The sequence below is a fragment of the Micromys minutus genome (assembly GCF_963924665.1).
Source record: "Micromys minutus genome assembly, chromosome: X".
NCBI classification, from domain to species: domain Eukaryota; kingdom Metazoa; phylum Chordata; class Mammalia; order Rodentia; family Muridae; genus Micromys; species Micromys minutus.
This window is the reverse complement of record NC_137970.1, coordinates 25,635,029-25,652,392: the sequence shown is the minus strand read 5'-3', so window position 1 is coordinate 25,652,392 and position 17,364 is coordinate 25,635,029. Positions and strand designations below refer to the sequence as shown.

At 38.5% G+C, this 17,364-nt stretch overlaps 2 protein-coding genes across 5 annotated transcripts in view; one reads left to right on the top strand and one right to left on the bottom strand.

Moving 5' to 3' along the window:
• The window catches only part of MOSPD2 (motile sperm domain containing 2), a 39,611-nt gene extending 39,352 nt beyond the window's left edge, over positions 1 to 259 (bottom strand). For all 3 annotated transcript variants that reach the window (XM_080911068.1, XM_080911066.1, XM_080911067.1), the window contains exon 1: positions 142 to 259. In XM_080911068.1, the coding sequence (XP_080767194.1) occupies positions 142 to 150 (9 nt within the window). In that variant the 5' untranslated portion in view covers positions 151 to 259. The remainder of the gene's footprint in view (positions 1 to 141) is intronic.
• A 2,715-nt stretch (positions 260 to 2,974) lies between these two features.
• FANCB (FA complementation group B) lies at positions 2,975 to 17,137 on the top strand (the record flags this gene model as incomplete). Of its 2 annotated transcripts, none has more annotated exons than XM_080910816.1 (8): positions 2,975 to 3,904; positions 7,005 to 7,157; positions 8,107 to 8,199; positions 11,497 to 11,640; positions 12,652 to 12,815; positions 15,308 to 15,386; positions 15,946 to 16,088; positions 16,726 to 17,137. In XM_080910816.1, 8 exons carry the CDS (start codon positions 2,975 to 2,977, stop codon positions 17,135 to 17,137), a joined length of 2,118 nt encoding a protein of 705 aa, XP_080766942.1. The 2 variants fall into 2 exon arrangements, with proteins under 2 accessions (XP_080766942.1, XP_080766941.1); XM_080910815.1 differs by having other exon boundaries at positions 15,308 to 15,735; positions 15,854 to 16,088.
• Positions 17,138 to 17,364: the final 227 nt, after the last annotated feature.

Below are 17,364 nucleotides of genomic sequence, written 5' to 3'. Positions count from 1 at the left end.
TAGGAGACATAACAAAACCTTAGATGCGTTTGGTCTTAACCCAGATCATTCCCAGCAGCTCACCTTCACCGGAGCGCACACGGGCCACGGGCCTGGAAGCTTCCAGGCCCACGGCCCAAACAGCGATGCGGTCCTGCTCACCTCGGCCATGGTGACAGTCGCGGAAAGGATTGTAGTGGTAGCCGTCGCTCCTTCCACAGCCGGCAGTCAAGTGTCTCATCACCAGCCAGCCCAGCCCAAAGGTAGACCAAGCAGGGTGGGAGGGGGAGGGGGTCGCGTGACACCGGAACGGAGAAGGAAGTGCCTTCACACTGGCCAATCCCATAGTGTTGTCCGGGGGTAGAGGCGGGAATAAGTGCTCTGCTGGGCTCCCACTTGCTTCTCTAAGAAGAAACTCCGCCTTCCGACGGCCTCCTGGCACTACTGGCCCGCCCCAGTAGCCTGGAGCCCTCTGATGCTTTCCTTGAAGCTCAGCCCCTACAGCTCAGCCGGCCATTCGCTTGGACCACTCGGAGGCTCCGCCCCTCTCCGGTCTCCTCTGGCAACCACCTCCAACAGGCTTTGCCGCCTGAAATTTTCAGTCAACTATTGGGCCGGTTGTCCCAGCGTGCAATGCGCGAGCGGGAGGTTTGGAGTCACTTGGTGCATCTGGAACGTGGCGATTTGGCTGCCTTGGAGAACTGGTTCTGTTTTGTTTTCTTTTTCTCCTGACCGGTCGCAGATAATTTGCATTGTGAGTATTCGCTGTATCCAGCGATTATTTCTGCTAAGGCTTTTTTGCTGTAGTGTCTCGCTTTCTAGGGCTGGCCGACTTGCAATTTAGCCTAGGTTGGCCTCCACTCTCAGACATATCTCAGTCTGTCTCTGATCGAGATTACAGGTATAACTGCCACAGTTGTGGAGAGTGAGACGCTCACCAGGCAAGTATCTTTGAACTCTAAGTTAAAGTCCTTATAGAAACTTAAAAAGAAAGTTGTTATAGTGCGGTACTTGTTCTTAACAAGATGGGGGGCAGTACTCTTGTTTGTGCCCTGTAAGTAGCATGTGTGGGTGTCACAGCTCAAGAATAGGAATGTATCTGATTTCTAATGGATAAAAGCCAAGGAGGCTGCCAAACTTGCAGGACAAGTCACAGTATATATCCAGGGTAAAATGCAAACATTGCCAAGGCTGGTAAAAGTTTAGATTTATAAAGTACTGGAACAAAACTTTATTAGCGGTGGTGATTTAGTTGAACACAACAGTGTTGGCTTTCTTAAAAATTGACCGGTACTGAAGACTACTTGTATTGTAAACTGTAGAAACGTTTTTCTCAGGGACTTGGGATATAGCTCACTGATACAGTGCATGCTGGCGATCTGAGGTTCAATCCTCAGCAGCCCTCCCCCTCCACCAAAACAAAACAAAAACACATCATGCCTCACATCTGTACCTGGTTCACCATAAAAAAAGGCATTTAGCATCTTTCTTCCACAGCCTTTTTAATATTTATGTTTTTCTGGGAAAAATGAATACATTGTTTAAAACGTGTTTGAAACTTTCATAAAAATATTTGAGTAGCTAAAGCTCCCCTAGACTCCATTTCCCTGCTTTGTTACCCATATTCTTTATTAAAATTCATCCATCATGATAAGGATTTCATTCCTTTTAACTGTAGTGTGATGTTCCATCTGTTTATTTTCTTACTGGTAATCATTTCAGTTTTCAATTTTTACATAGCAAATAGAAGGGCAGTGTATATTTCCAGGCAGTAGACTTGTTTCATATGTAGGTCCATTTCTCTGGGGTCAGGTTTGAAAACCAAAGATGCACATTAAAGTTCATTGCAGGGTTAAATTCTGTACCCATCTCTCTCTCTTTCATAAATTACTTATTAATTGTGTGTGTGTGTGTGTGTGTGTGTGTGTCCATGGTACACATATGAATGTCACAGTCACAGGATACTCTTCTTCTGGAGTTATTCTTACCTTCTACCCTGCTAAGGCAGAGTCCTTCTAGTTTCTGCTTTGCATTCTCCAGGTTTATTCCTGTGGGCTTTCGGGAGGGTCTGTCTGTTGGGTTCCTGTAAATAAACCCTACCTACCCCACAGTTTCCTGCACTATAAAAGGTGCTGCGTGCCCCTCCTCTCTCTCTCTTGCTCTTTGTTCTTGCTCTCTTGCTCTCCCACCCTTGTTCTCCCTCTATTGCCCCTCCTCTCCCCATTCCCTTCCCCCTCTCTCTCTCCACATGCTCATGGCAGGCCTCAGCTTCTCTCCTCCTCTTCTCTCTCTGCCTCTACTACCCTCTTCACTCCCTCCCCATGCCCTGGATAAACTCTATACTGTACTATACCATCATCATGTGGCTGGTCCTTCAGGGGGAAGGGATTCCCAACATGGGTTTCCCAGAGGCGTCTCTCTGCCCCCAGGCCTCACCACACCTCCATGGAGCATACCCCCCAACTCTCTTCACCTTTTGCCTAACACTGTCTCTATCTCCCATCTCACAAAAGGAATGCAGTGATTACAGGACATATCACTACATCAGGATGCTTGTTTTTTCTTTATGTAGTCAACTCTGCTCCTCCCATGTGTTCGGGCTTGCACAGTTATCACCTTGACCCATTCCTCTGACAGAAGGTATTTTAAATAGAACATCTATAAAGCGTCCCCTGATGATAACACATCCAAGCATCTTCTCTTAGTTATTCAGTCTTTGAATTTTTTAAAGAAAGTATGACATTGTCACCAGGTATGTGATACATACCTGTAATCCTAGCACCTCAGAAGCAGAGGAAGGAAGGCTAAGGGCAGCAAAGATCTATTATTTAGCATGTGATACGTTTCTAACAAATATGTTTTGTACTGTGTCTGTTCTATTCAGTCATCCTCTTTTTTTTTCCTTTAGGATTAAAGGCCTCAACTGGAATCCATTTGCATTTGGAACTGGATCAACACAGAGACTTGATGCATTAGAGTGGTTGGCAAACAAGCAATGCCATTTAATGAGCAAGCAAAGTTCTTGTGCTATAATGGAGAAATCCTTGTTTTTCAGTTGTCTGGAGGAGAGTTTGCAGATTTAGAAAGGCCTACAGATCCGTCTGGCTTAGGTGTCAAAAGGATGCTATTTGACAGAGAAACTAGTACATTCCTTCTGATAGCCACTGTTTTTTTAAACATCAATGAGAAAGATTCTCATTTAAAAATTCTGTGTTGTAACTGTGTATCAGATTACAGAACTAGAATTAACCTTCCTTGCATTTTGATACAATGTAGGAAATACCATAGTGAAGCCTTCAAATATTATGTACTGTTTCTTCACAATGCCAACAAGCTGGGAAAACTCTTGAGTTTTGAACTAAATCATGCATTGGATGAGAGCGCAAAGATCTTTGATGGCCCTATAGTTTTTTGGCAACATCTCAACCAATTCTTCTATATCTCTCCTGAAATTGGGAAAGTTACTAATATATCAGTTAACCTTTCCTCTATCCAGTGGATAGGTGAGATTGAAAATTTTGGCTTAGGTTTCTTGGGGATAGCAGAATCATCTGAGGATAAATGTACCTATAAGCTTTTAGAATCCGATTATGAATTTTCCAATTCCAGCCTTTGTGCATATTCTCTTAAAAGTCAAGAACTGTTAAGTAATAGTTACCTGATTCCTCTTGCTTACAGTAGTGTAGTAAGTCATGTGCATGTATGTGTAGCTGAGATGGTGGATGACCATTTAAGAATGTCTCTGATTGTCCTGACTCAAAAGAATCAGCTCATTCTGTTCCAGAATGGCATTCCTGTAAGAGCATGTCAGCTGCCGTTTCTAGGTCCCCATTCAGTTCAAATTCTAGATGCAGGGAAAAGAAACCGATTTTTCATTGTATCATTCCCATCCAAGGCTTGTGCTGTTTCGGAAAAAAAATTTAAGGTACAGGAGCTTAAGCTCAAGCTTCTAATAGTTCCGTTAGTAATCTTGGGCTTTTCTTGTCTTGTGTTTCGCTTTGTTTTGTTTTATTTCAAACAGAATTGGTTCTTGATATCTATGTATAATTCAGGCTGTCTTTAAAGTTTCAATTCTGCTGTCTTGGCCTCCTGGGTTTACAGCCTTCTGCTACCATCATACCATCAGGATTTTTAGACTTTCTGAGCATTCCTATTTTGTAAGTCAGTTTTTAATCAGTAGTCATTGTAGATCTTTCTTTCTTCCTTCCTTCCTTCCTTTTTTCCTCCAGCTCCCCTCTTTCTTTAAGTTGTCTATATTCCACCTGCCTGATGGTGGTTTGGGGGCTTTGAGTTTGGAAGCATAGATTTATAACTTCAAATGATATTTGTCTTTTTATTATAATTATTCATAATTTTTATTAATGTAGGCATATTGGAATGCCTCTTAGAAGATGTACAGTAATTATATTTGAACAATTATACTTTAGCAGTTAAGACAAAACAATACATATGGTGAGATTTAAAATGGAAGGGAATATTTCCTAATATTGAATTCCGAACCTTCACTATTTATGGCCTTCTCTGAGAGGCTTTAGATAATAGAATGAATACTTTACTAAATAATAAAATTCTACCTTTCATAGCAGTTTGTCCCCATATAGAATCTTTCCTTGGTTAGTCATGGATCTGTTCTACTTTATTCCAGGAGGGAATTGAGGCAGCTTACAAAAATACAAATAAGCATACACTCAAGTAAATAATGAAAAGCTAAGTCATCAAATATTTTATTTGCTCCCAGAGAAGCCCTTCATAAAAGCCTCAGAGATGTTTAATTCAGTGATAGGACTACATTATTCTCTTAGGCTTTCTCTCAAGTGGAAACTGTCTCTGCAAATTTTGACAAGAATCTGTTTAGTGAACATTTCAGTTTTGAGCCCATCGTCAGGTATGCACTGACATTTGTCTTTTCAATAGAAGACTTGTATGTTTTGTAGTTGTAATCTCTAATGTGGCCACGAGCCGTATGGAGTTATTGAGTATTTGAAATGGGAGTGCTCTGAATTAAAATGAATTAAAAAATGAAATCAACCTGAGATCTCAGACTTAAGTAAAGGGCTGGGTACGGTGCCACATCTCAACAGTGGGGCAACCAAGGCTGAGCTAATACAACCCTGTCTTTGAAAAAAAGGATTTAGTAAAAATGCAGTAAAATATTAAGATTCTTAATTAATTATATTGAGTTGAAATGGTCATGTTCTAGATATACTGGGTTAAATAATCACCCTTCATATCTAAGTGTTCTACATAGATTGATTCTGTCAGCTGCAGATTTAAAATATTTGACACAAACTGTGGTTTTATTGAATATGTATAAACTTTTTCTTTGTCCCTATTCCCTAACTAGTGCAGTCTAACCAACATAATGTTGAACTTGTATTTGCCATTTTAAATAATCTAGATGTTTTGTAGTATATGGCAGAATGTCATTATCACTATTATTACTATTACTATTATTATTATTACTATTATTATTATTATTATTATTATTATTATTGAGGTAGAGTTTCTCTATGTAGCCCTGGATATCCTGAAACACACTTTGAACTGGCCTTGAACTCTGATATCCACCTGGTCTGCCTCCCAAGTGCTGAGATTAAAGTTATGCCCTACCATGCGTGGCTATGAATTACATACAAATATTATACCAATAAAAAAAATTTACAGATTTCTTTTAATCTATAGAAGATTTAGGAGCTAATCTTCTACTTACACTGAGAGATGACAATATCAAACTTATCTTTACCTTCTTAGTGAAAGTTTAAAATCATATGCGTGCTTCCCATTTTTGGTTCGACTATATTTGTATTAGATTGTAGTGCATGAAAGATTCATTACAAATATGCATGTACACTCACGGATAGTTCTTTGATGTTTAAATGCCTTAGGAGACCTAGAAAAGTTAGAATCTACACCCATAACATCTCACCAACATGACTGTCTAACACGTGAGCTGGACTCATGAAACGAAGTTTGATTGTCAGTGTCTCCTTTCTGGAGTTCCTTATGCCTGGTAATTGTGGGAAGCCATGTGGATTTTCAGATATGCTGCGCCTCCCTATACAAGTGAAGAATCACAGCTTTAGAAAGTTGTACTGTAGAACCAGGGTTGGTATTTCATTATGCAGATGAAGTGCTCTATTTATATCTCTTCCGAAGCATAAGCCACCTTCCTGTGTCATCCAGGTAACATTTCTCTGTCCCTTGGATTCTGAGTAGGAAGTTGAGCTCTTCTGCCTTTAGCTCTATGGACCTTTAAGAAATCTATTTAAAACTCCCTGTCTGCTATTCTATTATAAATGTAACAGATCATTCTATTTAGGTAGAATGCCTCTAGGTGTCCTGCTGTTTGTCCCTGATAATAACAATGCCTCTTTCACCACCACTGGGGTTAAGCTGTTAAGTTCATGCCTTTCAGTTATCAGGACTACTAAATTTCATGGATATTTGGTCTCCTTGTAAACAGCAGATCCATGGAGGCTTATGGGAAACGGGGTCATCCTTAAATTAACCATGCTGTAGAAAAGGCTCCTTACTGATGTTTTACTAATGCTAAATGTTAGGCTTCCCAAAGTTTTAGTTATTTGAATTTGTACATAGATCATAAAATTTAAATATAGAAATTGGGGCTATAAACGCCTCTAGATAAGCTTATTTTTATTGGATATTTTATGTATTTACATTTCAAATGTTATCCCATTTCCTGGAACCCCTCTCTCCAATCCCCCTCCCCCTGCTTTTATGAGGATGCTCCCCCTCCCACCCACCTACTACTACCTCACCACCCTAGCATTCCCCTACACTGGGGAAATGAGCCTTCACAGGACCAAGGGCTTCTATTGATGCCAGACAATGCCATATGACATAAATGTCTTGGTATTTGGTTTTGGATCCTATACTAGCTTTATCTTTAGCTTTCCTGTGGCCACTTTCATCAGTCATGTGTAAGAATGCAGTTACCAGTTTAAAACTGCATGGGACAAAAAGATTTAAGAGTTGACTCACATCTTTTTTCTGTATACCTCCAGGTTGTTGCTAAGTGGGAACAACTTAGCTTAGCACTGGTCAATGACTTTGCTGGAGTTGGAACTGAGCAAGTCCTAGTCGTTTTTGAGGACTCTCTGGATGCAGATCAGCTGACCTCATTTACAGTAACAGATTTTGTCAAAATATGGTATTCAGTAAGTTCTGTCTATGTAGTATGGTTTTTACTATCTAATACAGATATATAATATATATATATTGTTTATTTCAATATACTAAATATATGTTTAATATAGTATATATTAAAGTCATTTTAGTACTTAGTTATGATTTCATACTTTAAAATTCTAAAATGATATCCCCTAAATCTTTTATAAGTTATCTTCCACAAATGTTATATAAATAAACTATGTTTTTTTATATAAACTTGTATTACAGCATAGTTCATGGTCACTCAAATATCATTAGTGCTATAAGTGAACTTCATTTTTGCTTCAATGAAATATCATTTTGTACCAGTAATCCATATTGCATTGATGAAGGAATAAAAGAGCATGGAACTCCTTCTGAAAAGAGGAAAGGAGTGATGTGAAGTAGCTTTGTGATGAGGGCACTGGGTACGAAGCCTGATGACCAGAGTTGTATGTCTGGAACGCACGTGGCAGGAGAAAATTGGCTTGCACCTGTTATCCTTTGACCTCCACATACATGCCAGCACACATGCTGTGAAGTGCCTCCAGAAATAAACAAATGCAGGGAATGCCATAACTGCTTTAAAATACAAAGAAGTGTTGAAGCAACCTGGAAACCTTTATCATAGGACAGATTCTTTTCCCCCAAGTTTTGGATCCAGGCAGAGCGAGAATCTCTCCAAATGTCTTGTTTGTTTGTTTGTTCAGTGAAGATAATTGTTCTTTGCTGTAGGGTTTTTTAGAAATTAATGAGCGGATACTTTGTGATACAGTATACAAAAGTGAGGTGATAACAGTAGGGCCCATAGGGATACTTGCCTAATTACTAGATGTTGAAAATATTATATCTTTTTCATGAAGAACTGTCCTTTGGGTAAATGTAGTTTGTGTTTTTTGTTGATCCTCTGAATTTTTAATTTATTTCACACTTTGTGTTGATCTTTTCTGTCATTAGACCAAGCCACTGGATTGCTATGAAGACCCTTTGGCTGAAGAGGAACATGAAAATTATTATTTGGTGCTGCCAGCCCTGGAAGCCCAATTAGACGTTAGTGTCTCTGTTCCCTGATTACCTCTGTTTTTTCATTAATGAGTTCTAACTGAAGCACATAGCGTTGAAGAAGGGCACTTCCAGGATTCAGCAACTCTGTTTAGACAACAGGGGTATTTTAGAGAACTCTATGTTTGGGGCACTGCTGTAAAAGTGATTAAACTATGAAGGTAGATTGTGGTGTCTCAGTCCTGTGATTTTAGCACTTGAAAAGGTAAAGCAGGTTAATTGTTAGTTAGAATCCAGCTTTGTCTATACACAGGACAAAGGACAGTCGAGGCAACACAGCAAAATGTGTCTCAAAAATAATAAGCCAACCTATTAGGATGCTACATGTAAGTATATTGTCTAGAAATGAAAACTGTTCTAGGATTTAGTTGGGTTGAGAAGTTATATGAATGAAAATGAAAGAAGGCCTGTTTTGGAAGCATTCCAGTGTATATGATTTGTACTAAGTCACAGCTTGTCTCTTAGAGTGGCAATGAATATAGTGACTTGTAGCACATGAAAAGATATCTAGCAGTCTACTCTCATCTTCTTACTAATGAAATTCTCTACAAAAGCCAGCTATAGTGTATGTGTATATATACAAAGCACATGCCTATGACCACAGCACGTGAGAGAAACAAGCTTTTAAGGTCAGTACACACCAAGTTCTAAGCCAGCATATATAAGACTCATACAGACAGACCATGAAAGTCCCTGTAAAAGGACTATTGCTTTCAGCTAAATGTACCAGCTCTATTGCACTGTATCAGTTTTTATTACTGATGACATTCCTAACATAATGTCCAAGGCAATGGTTCTCGACCTGTGGGGCACAAAACCTTTGGGTGTCACATATCAGGTAATCCTGAATATCAGACTTTTTTTTTTCATTATGACTCCTAACAGCAGGAAAATTACGGCAAAATAATGTTTAGGTTGGGGGTCGCCAGAAACACGAAGAACTATATCAAAGGGACAAAGCATTGAGAACCATTGCTCTAAGGAAAGGATTTCTTTGGATTGCAATTTCAGAGAATTCAGTCCTTGTCTGGCCAGTGGAAGTTGCTCAGGGCTTCAGATGAGGCAGCATATTGCGACAGTAGGGGTACGGTGGAGTGCAGCTGTACATCTCATGGTAGCCAGGAAGCAGAGTGCCTGGGTTAATGAGCTTCTTTTCCTTCTTTTAGCCTATGGGTGATTCTGTATCACATTCCGAGTGTCCTGTGTCCCCTTTAGTTATTATTGTTGGAAGTAACCCTCACAGATCATGTACTCATTAATTTTTTTTTTTTTTTGTCAACTTGACAAAAGAAGCCAGGGTCATCTGGGAAGTGGAAAGTCTTTTAGTGACCGTTCCTCCCCCACTCCTCATTTTACGCATGATGAAATATACAGTCCCAGAAAGATTCAGTGCCTCAGATCTCAAACTAGAGTCCATTGCATCAACTTAGTTGTTAGCTAGGAAGAAAGATGGAGGACCCAGAATGAGAAGAAACCGTGGAGTATGTCACAAATGTTGATGCTATTGTTTCTATCATCTCACAAGTAGATCCAACACGAATGCTGGTTACCAGAAGTGGGGTGTAGTCATAGGATGGAGTTAGACACTGAAAAGGAAGGTCGACAGCTGTTAGGGGACAACATGAACAGCCTTAAAATCTGATGGACTCATGGTGATCCAATTTGGGAAATATTCAGAAACCATACAAGACTAAAAACTTTCCCCAGGAACATATAGAAAACATGCTAAAATTCAGAAGTGAAGCAAAAAAGTTCTGCCAAGACTCCAGGGTAGTGTTGCCTCCCAGAAAGAAAGAAGGAAAAAAAAAACTGTTCAGGCGTCCAAGGCAGCTCCTAGAGTATATACACTTACTTGGATAAAGTTTTGTGGGCGCTGATTTAATTTTTAGACTTCAAACTTTTCCAAATTGTGCCATTTGGGGACTGCGTAGTAGAGTTCACAATAAGGACTATTAAAGCAGGGCTTGGTGTCTATTGGGGTGGTCTCCTATATCAGGTTTTGGTTTGGATTTCTGGTTGAAAGGAGATGAAAGAAAATAGTTCTTAACATATGGTGGGAAAATTCTGGAAAGGTAAGCCATCTATTGGCTACAGGATTAGGTGTCTACAAAAAGACAGTGAGGAATACTTTGCTATTGATTACATTTCTTACAGTGAGTTTGGTTTAGTTTTATGGTTTAGTAACCAAACTTCACACTATTTTAAACTAGAGATTTGCTATTTTTGTCTGGGAGCACAGGGGACAGACTGAGAAAAAAAAACTGGTAGAGGCCAGTGTTGATTTTAGATGGTCCATTTTCAGTCAGCCTACCTTGAGTGGAAACATCTTCTCCCACCCAAATTACAAGTAACCAGGTATATGAGCAATGGATGATGAGCAGTCTGAAGCCAGGAGAGCTAGGCCAACATGAAATGCTTCAAAATATTAGCTAGACACGCTACATCCTTTGTAATGAGGCAAGAGAAATGAATCAGTCTCCCCTCTAGTCACTGATTTAAAGGAAATTAAGTTCAAAAGAAAGGAAGCCAAAAGTTTTAAAAAACATTTTATTGGAAGCTGTATTAATATGTAAACACTCTGACATGTCTATCTAAATGAAATAGCTTCAGCCAATCCAATGACAAGACTATTTTAGTAGCAACATATAGTCCACAGTTATTTTCATCTGTAGAGCTAAAATCTAATAATCTTGTACAGTAAAAGAAATGTATCGCTCTATGCCCTGTTTTGAGTCAGAGTTAGTTTCTTCAAAAGTTTTCAGCAGAATTTTTTTTTGGGGGTTAGTAGAGTATACCAGGACAAAACAAAATAAAGCATGTCCTGAGGTGTATTATATCTTACCTTTAAATTTGTGTTGTAAAAAGTATATGAACAGAATTTCAAACTCCAGATTAAATTTTCTATCCCTGATGTTTTTACTCATCTGAACACTGTTTTGAAACAAATTATTTCTAAAAGAAAAAAAAAGGGGGGGATTGTTTGTTTATATATACTGTTGCAAGGCCTCAGTTTTATTCAGAGCCGCTCATGTTACAAACTCCTGCAATAAAATGGATACTACTGTGTGGTGGTTCTCAGCTCTGTAACTAAACTCTGTAGCACTTACTTCCGGAATCTTAATGTGAACACAAAGTAACTCTTTTGTTAAGAGTAACAGTCTATAAACAAAAGAGCTTTTCTCTGCTGGTGTAGTCCACGGAGGTTATCTGGAGAAAGTACTTCCTGAACTCATGTCCTGTTTCAGTTGAAATTGTGGGTGACTTTTTTTTCCTTTTGTTTTACAGAATTCTTTTATTTTTCTTCACAAATTCCAGAAGCATATCTCATTTAAGGATAAATTCATTGCAAACTCTTGGAAGGCTCTTTTAAACTCAGTTTATGGGAAAGTTGATAGTATGCCAAGTGAAGAGGAGGTAAAGTTAGAGCAGGTAAAGTTTTAAAGCTGTGATTTCTTTTTTTTTAAATCTTTTAATCAGCTAACAATGTATGATTTGTGAACAACTTTATTTAAAGTAGAAATTATTGCTTATTGGATTGAAAAGAGTGACAGAGCAATGTTCATGAATTGAAAAACATTGGATTCAGGACCCCAATATTTTATCAGTCTTGTTTCAGTTCAAATCCAGCTCTACTGCTTTTCGCTGTGTGACTTCATGCAATTCACTTAGCCTCTCTAGCTCATTTGTCTTATCCGTACAATGTGGAGAAGACTAAAATTGGCGAAGGATACTGTGGTTGTGATGAGGGTTTAATGTACTGATGCACAGATGGTATTTAGAGAACAACGTAATAGATTCAATATGTAGTGCAGTTATTTCTCCTGATTCTGTGATTTCTATTCTAATTGTAATCCTGAGTTTATTGGAAATGACTTGAGAATGGTCCGGGAAGTAATGATAAAACTTCGGCAGAATTCTATAAGCTACCCATAAAAGGATAATTTAGTCAGTTTTATTAATGCAGGCGTTGAGATTTTGAGCTCAGTGAGAGTCACAGATTGGGTTGTTTTTACCACACTTGTGCTATATATTACCAGCATTTATTAAGATCTAGTTTTATGTCCCAACTGGCTCTATGACAGATAACTCCACTTCCATTCGGGCCATGATTCTTGACCTGCCTATTGAATTGTTTCATGGATTGTATTTTAGTAAGTTATGTGTAGCCTATAACTTTTAGGTTATTTTATCATCTTCCTTACCTTTATGCCCTATTATAATTTATTTTAAAATGCTTCTGTCATGTCTAGCCTGTTGACATTCCAATATGATTACACCATATGTGATTCATGGCTATCTTTGGAAGGATATGGTCTATGGTTCTCAGGTCTGGCATGTTTTATCAAGCATGCCATCAACTACAGAGCTGATTTGCCTTCTATACATTTTGGGTTATTCAGTGCATCTTTTTAGAGTCATCTTTTTTAACATCTTTTAAAGGGTGGTCTTGTTCCTTTCTGTGATGAAGATGAAAACAGTGTCCCTACCCCTGAGGAAAACTTACTAGACAATTTTCCAGAGCCAGAACATATTGTAGAGCAGACATGGTGCCGTGTTCTAGATGATGACTTAGTTGTTGGCGCAAAAGTCACATCTTTGAAGCCGTAAGTAAATTTTAAGTTAATAATGCTACATTAATACTGCATACCAGCACTGCCTAATAGACACCAACACAAGAAACTGCAATTTTAATTGTTCTTATTAAACATGGAATAAAAGCAAGTGGAATTAATTTCAGCATTTGATGGGCTCCCTTCTGTGCAAAGTTTCATTTCAACATATACTCAGTACAAAAATAAATAAATAACAAGTGTTTTATTTTCATTCTGAGCTTCTGAACTTTGGTTTGTATAAGACACTGCAGTTCACACTTGCTGTGTCTCTGGTTGAGCAACAGTCTCCGATACCAAGGATTTTTTCTCCTTTGGGCTAGAAATTATGGATAGGAAAATAATATACTGTTTCCACTAAACTGGGGAAACATAAACGTGCCTGCAGCGAAAGAACAAGTTGAAATGACTTCGTTGATGGCCTAGTGGTGGTCTAAGCAACTTACCTAGTAATTGGGGGCTTCCACTAAAGCCTGTTAATCTTGTTTCAGTTTCTTTTGCTTTCCTGAAACAAGATCTTCCTGTGGTGCCTAAGTTGATCTAGATCCCTGTTCTACCTAGTCTGGCTTCAAACTCTTGATCCTCCTGTTCGAGCCAACAGAGCTACAGGCTTCCAAGTGTCTGTTACCATGCCTGCTGGTTCACTGACTTCTAAGGTGTTTGAGGGAATGGACCATATAGGGTTTGGGCTCTCTGTTTCATGGGGTGACTTAGGTGTGTCTATTTTCTAGTATACAAGTTTTGCAAACCTGAGTATGTATGTTGTCTTTTCTTGTAGTGTGCATTTTGAAACTCTGCCTTTCCCCCGGTAAAGTTCTATGGGCTGACTTTGCTGATTTCATCCTGTGATATCCCTTTACATGTTTGCCTGTCACCTGTATTTCCTCTAAATCTGAAGTTAGATCTAGAGGCTGAGCCAGAGTTGTTAGCATTCTGTCTAAGTTCAACCCCAGTTAACTGGCAACAACCAGGTGTGCTCTGCCTCACAGTTACCTGGCAACAACCAGGTATGCCTGGCACTATCAAAGGGACTGCTTGCCCTTTCCTCACTCTCTTGCTCTCTCTTGCCCTCTTGTTCCCTCACTCTCTTTGTTCCTTCTCTCCCCATTCCTTTCCCCCCTTTCTCTCCATGTGCTCATGGCCAGCCTCTACTTTTCTACTTCCCCCCTGCCTGTACTACTCTCTTAACTCCCCTCCCCATGCCCTGAATAAGCTCTATTCTATACTATACCATCATGTATCTGATCCCACAGGGGGAAGCGGTGCTTCAACACCTCCATAGAACGTATCTCCACTCTCCGATCTCTTTATCTTTTTATAATCACATCAAGAGTGATGTTTGAATTTATGTTAACAATATACTTCATAGATGGTGCCTTCTTCTTTCAGGAAGTATGTAAAAATGCTTTGGGATTTACCAGCCAGAATAACCTTATAAAGAAAAGCTCCTCAGGAGTTATATACTTACACCCTTAAGTATTGTAATTTGTGGTTAGAGATAAAAGCCTGGATATAACATGGGGCTTGTTGGGACCTGAGTAGAATGTTCTTTCTGGGTTTTTCTTTATGTGTAGAGATAAAAACCTATCTTTGGTTGGTCAGTTGGCTGTGGATTCTTATTCTTAGTAATAAAACCCAGCAGAAATCCAGGCTGATACTTTCAATTTAGACTAAAATCTTCATATTCATAGTCTTATCACTACCACTCTTATATCTCCATTTTTCCCCATATCCTTGCTGAAAATTTAGTTCTCCATTATGCCAACAAAATTGCTATTCTCTTCATTGTACAATCTGTGTATGATATTCAGAGAACCATAATATCAGCAATATGACTATTATAAACTGTTTCTTTTAAAGGTTTTTGTGTAATATTTAATACAGCTCCATAGGCCATGCACATCCTCTCTTGGGGGTGTGTTTCCATTCCTTGATAATGTTGATAGAATTGAAACATGCCTAGATCAACACATCATAGTTCTAAACCATGAGAAACATTGATCAAGAAGAGATTCTGAAAGATAAGAGATAATCTATATTTAAGTCACATTTTCAATTACTCGGGAGACAGTAATTGTATAAGAAGTATTTTCATATTTTATCTTAAAGGTATTCTAAATTATTAGATGAACTTAAAAATGACTAGCTTCTTTTCATTTATTTTTAATCTCACTTTATTTAATCCCTCACAATCCAACTTTATGTTATCTCCACCCCCATTTAACAAACAATACAGCAAGCCTAGTTTATTATGGCCAGCTCCTCGTTGGTGTGGGGTTGGGCCTTCCCAGGACTGTGGTCGATATACCTAAGGTCACATTGCTTTTTCAAATTTCTATGGCTTTTACTCCCAATACTTTAAATATTTTGCCTTAAAATTATTTTTTTCTAGAGAAGGAGAAAATAAACATTTAATCATTTATTTGATTTTTTTAAAATAAGAACATATAGATTAAACCAAATTATTCTCTTCTTTTTTTTCATAGATCTAACGGGATGACTTTATCACTGATAATGGATCAAGCCAACAGGTCTAGTTTTCATCTTATGAAGTGTCAAAGTCAGTCGATTAGTTTGAGTATGAATTCTTTTCCAGAAGCATATTTGATGTTAAAGGAAACAGGACCAGAGGTCAAAAGGATGAAGCTGACCTCTGGTAGCAAGGAAGAGGACAGCTCTTTTGATGGACAGTCATCTAAGTCAGAATCCACACACATAATTACTGCCACAACGTCTCTTTCACCACTGTTAGTACTCAACAAATTATGTTGCACTGTGCTGCTAAACATTAGTGACAGAGATAATGATAAAAATACTGTGCATGATTATATTGTCTGTGGCAACCTTGATTTTAATCTACAAGATCTTTTTAGTAAGAACCACCTACTGGCATTCCCAAAGAAGCAATCAATAGGTAATTTGAGGGGTAATTTTTGTTGCTGATGTATGCTTAATTGAATCAGAAGTTTTTGAAAAATGGTTGATAGTAGACAGAATTTAAGGCTAGCAATTGTGATGTGTTTTTCTTGTAGAGCATGCAGAGGATCTATTTTCACTTCTCTCAGTATTGCCCAAGTACCCCTTCTGTGTCACATCACCTACCCATGCCCCAAATTTAATGAAGGTATGGCTCCTGAAACACATGAAATGTGAAAGAATCCAAGAATGTACAGAAATATACCTTTATAAAAAACTACGAAATTGTGGAGCACTCCTCTCCTGGGAGCAGAGAACAGCATTTGAAGGAATTTTAACAATATATTGCAGGTAATGTACATCCAGTTGAAACCAGTTCAGAGCAGTTTGTGCGTCTGTGTGGTCTAATAACAGTGTCTCAAAGCCAGGTGGTGGCAGAGTATGCCTTTATTCCAGCACTCGAGATGCAGATGCAGACACAGGTGGCCCTCCATAAGTTTGAGGCTAGCCTGGTCTATATAGTGAGTTCCAGGACCTACAGGTCTATACAGAGAAACCCTGTGTTGAAAAAAAAAACAAACATAATCAAATAATATCTCTGTAGAATTCTGTGCCTGGACATGTTACAGCCATGGCTTGGTATTGCTTGAATGGATAGAAAATTAATGTCTCTGGTTTAGTCTCTGGTTTTTTGAACTTAGTAATTATTTTAGAATGTGCCCCTTGCGTATAGTGAATATTCAGTAGATACTGTGCTGCTGTTGTTACTGAGCAAATGATACATAATCAGGGCAGTAGGTTACTACTAAGTTGGAACAAGACACCTGCATTGGTATAACTGATACATTATCAATGAAAGCATGCATTTTAATTCTGTTGATCTTTGTGTTTCTGAATAAATAAATACTAATTAGTTGCTAGAGCATTTTGCATGTGACTGTTGTGTGTTGTCACTGTCGTGTCACAGAACTCTTGTCTTTCCTTTCAGGAGCCAAGGAGTTTTATTCCAGTGTCTCGACCATCTCATCAGAGTTCTCCCTGAAATATGTTCCTTCAAATATCTAAAGTTCGAAAATGAGGATTTCTTAGTTGATCATTTGTCATCCACTCTGGAGGCAGAACTGGTTACCTTTTGCTCTGTTTCTACTTCTGCCTTCGAGTATGTTAGAGGTGAAGCGTATCTGTATAACTGTAGAATAAGGAAAATAGATAATAGGGACACGCCTTTTTCAGGCAAAAGGGCCAAAATCCGCCAGTACAAGCGCAAAGTGCAGAGAGAAAGGATACTAAAGCACCTGAATACGACAGTAAAGGGCAGCAGCTATGCGAAGATGACTTTGACATTAGCTGAGATTCAGCTGAAATCAGACCTCATTGTAAAGACACTTGCTGATTTGTAATTGCACTTTAAAAATCATGATTTAAAATATCTTATAATTATTGACCTCATTTGTTATCCTTTATTAATATAAAGATCAATGCTTATTATAATCCACAGGGTCTTGTTTTTGCTTTACTTTGTTTTGTGTGTGTGTGTGTGTGTGTGTGTGTGTGTGTTTGATGTAGGGTTTCATTCTATAATCTAAGCTGTCCTAGAACTCCTTATGGAGCTTGGACTTATTTTATT